General features: G+C 36.3%; 1 protein-coding gene across 7 annotated transcripts in view; it reads left to right on the top strand.

The window, feature by feature from the left end:
• LOC115223505 (protein FAM160B1) overlaps positions 1 to 329 on the top strand; it is an 81386-nt gene extending 81057 nt beyond the window's left edge. For all 7 annotated transcript variants that reach the window (XM_036511724.1, XM_036511727.1, XM_036511731.1 and 4 more), the window contains one exon: positions 1 to 329. This exon is cut by the window's left edge and continues 51 nt beyond it. In XM_036511724.1, the coding sequence (XP_036367617.1) occupies positions 1 to 70 (70 nt within the window). In that variant the 3' untranslated portion in view covers positions 71 to 329.
• Positions 330 to 553: the final 224 nt, after the last annotated feature.

Below are 553 nucleotides of genomic sequence, written 5' to 3'. Positions count from 1 at the left end.
ATTTTGCAAGGAACTTTCAGCTATTGCCTTTGTGAAACAGTATGCTGTAATTACTCGACTATCCTTGTGAAATCCCTTGGAGCTATATGTGATATTAATGGAGAGAAAAATGGTAAAAAGAAATACAAGTCAATAAATCCAACTGAAGCAAAATTGGAACTGTGTGAAACACACAACCACCCAAGAACAAATTTTACATCTGTCCGTGATTGCTTGATGTGTGAGAAACAGCATTGAAATATCCCTTGATCACACCCTACCATCTTAGTAAAAAAAAAAAATAGAAAGAAAAAAAAATGTTGGATAATGTGATTCAGGGTGCACTATGCTTGGAATGATAAAGAAGCAGTGGTCATGATTGGAAGGCCTTTTTGTCATCGGGTCGTCCAATCAAAATTGGCCTTGCGCTAAAGATACACACACACTCACATACACTTAAACACGCACACATTTTTAAAAGCCTTCAAGAGTAATTTTATTTTATTTATAATTACAAAGTTTTCTCCCCGTCCTCCCTTGTCACTTCTTTACATGGACCCTATCTGTGCAATGC

The sequence above is a fragment of the Octopus sinensis genome, linkage group LG2, assembly GCF_006345805.1.
Source record: "Octopus sinensis linkage group LG2, ASM634580v1, whole genome shotgun sequence".
NCBI classification, from domain to species: domain Eukaryota; kingdom Metazoa; phylum Mollusca; class Cephalopoda; order Octopoda; family Octopodidae; genus Octopus; species Octopus sinensis.
The sequence above is the reverse complement of the archived record's forward strand: the minus strand, read 5'-3'. Positions and strand labels throughout refer to the sequence as shown.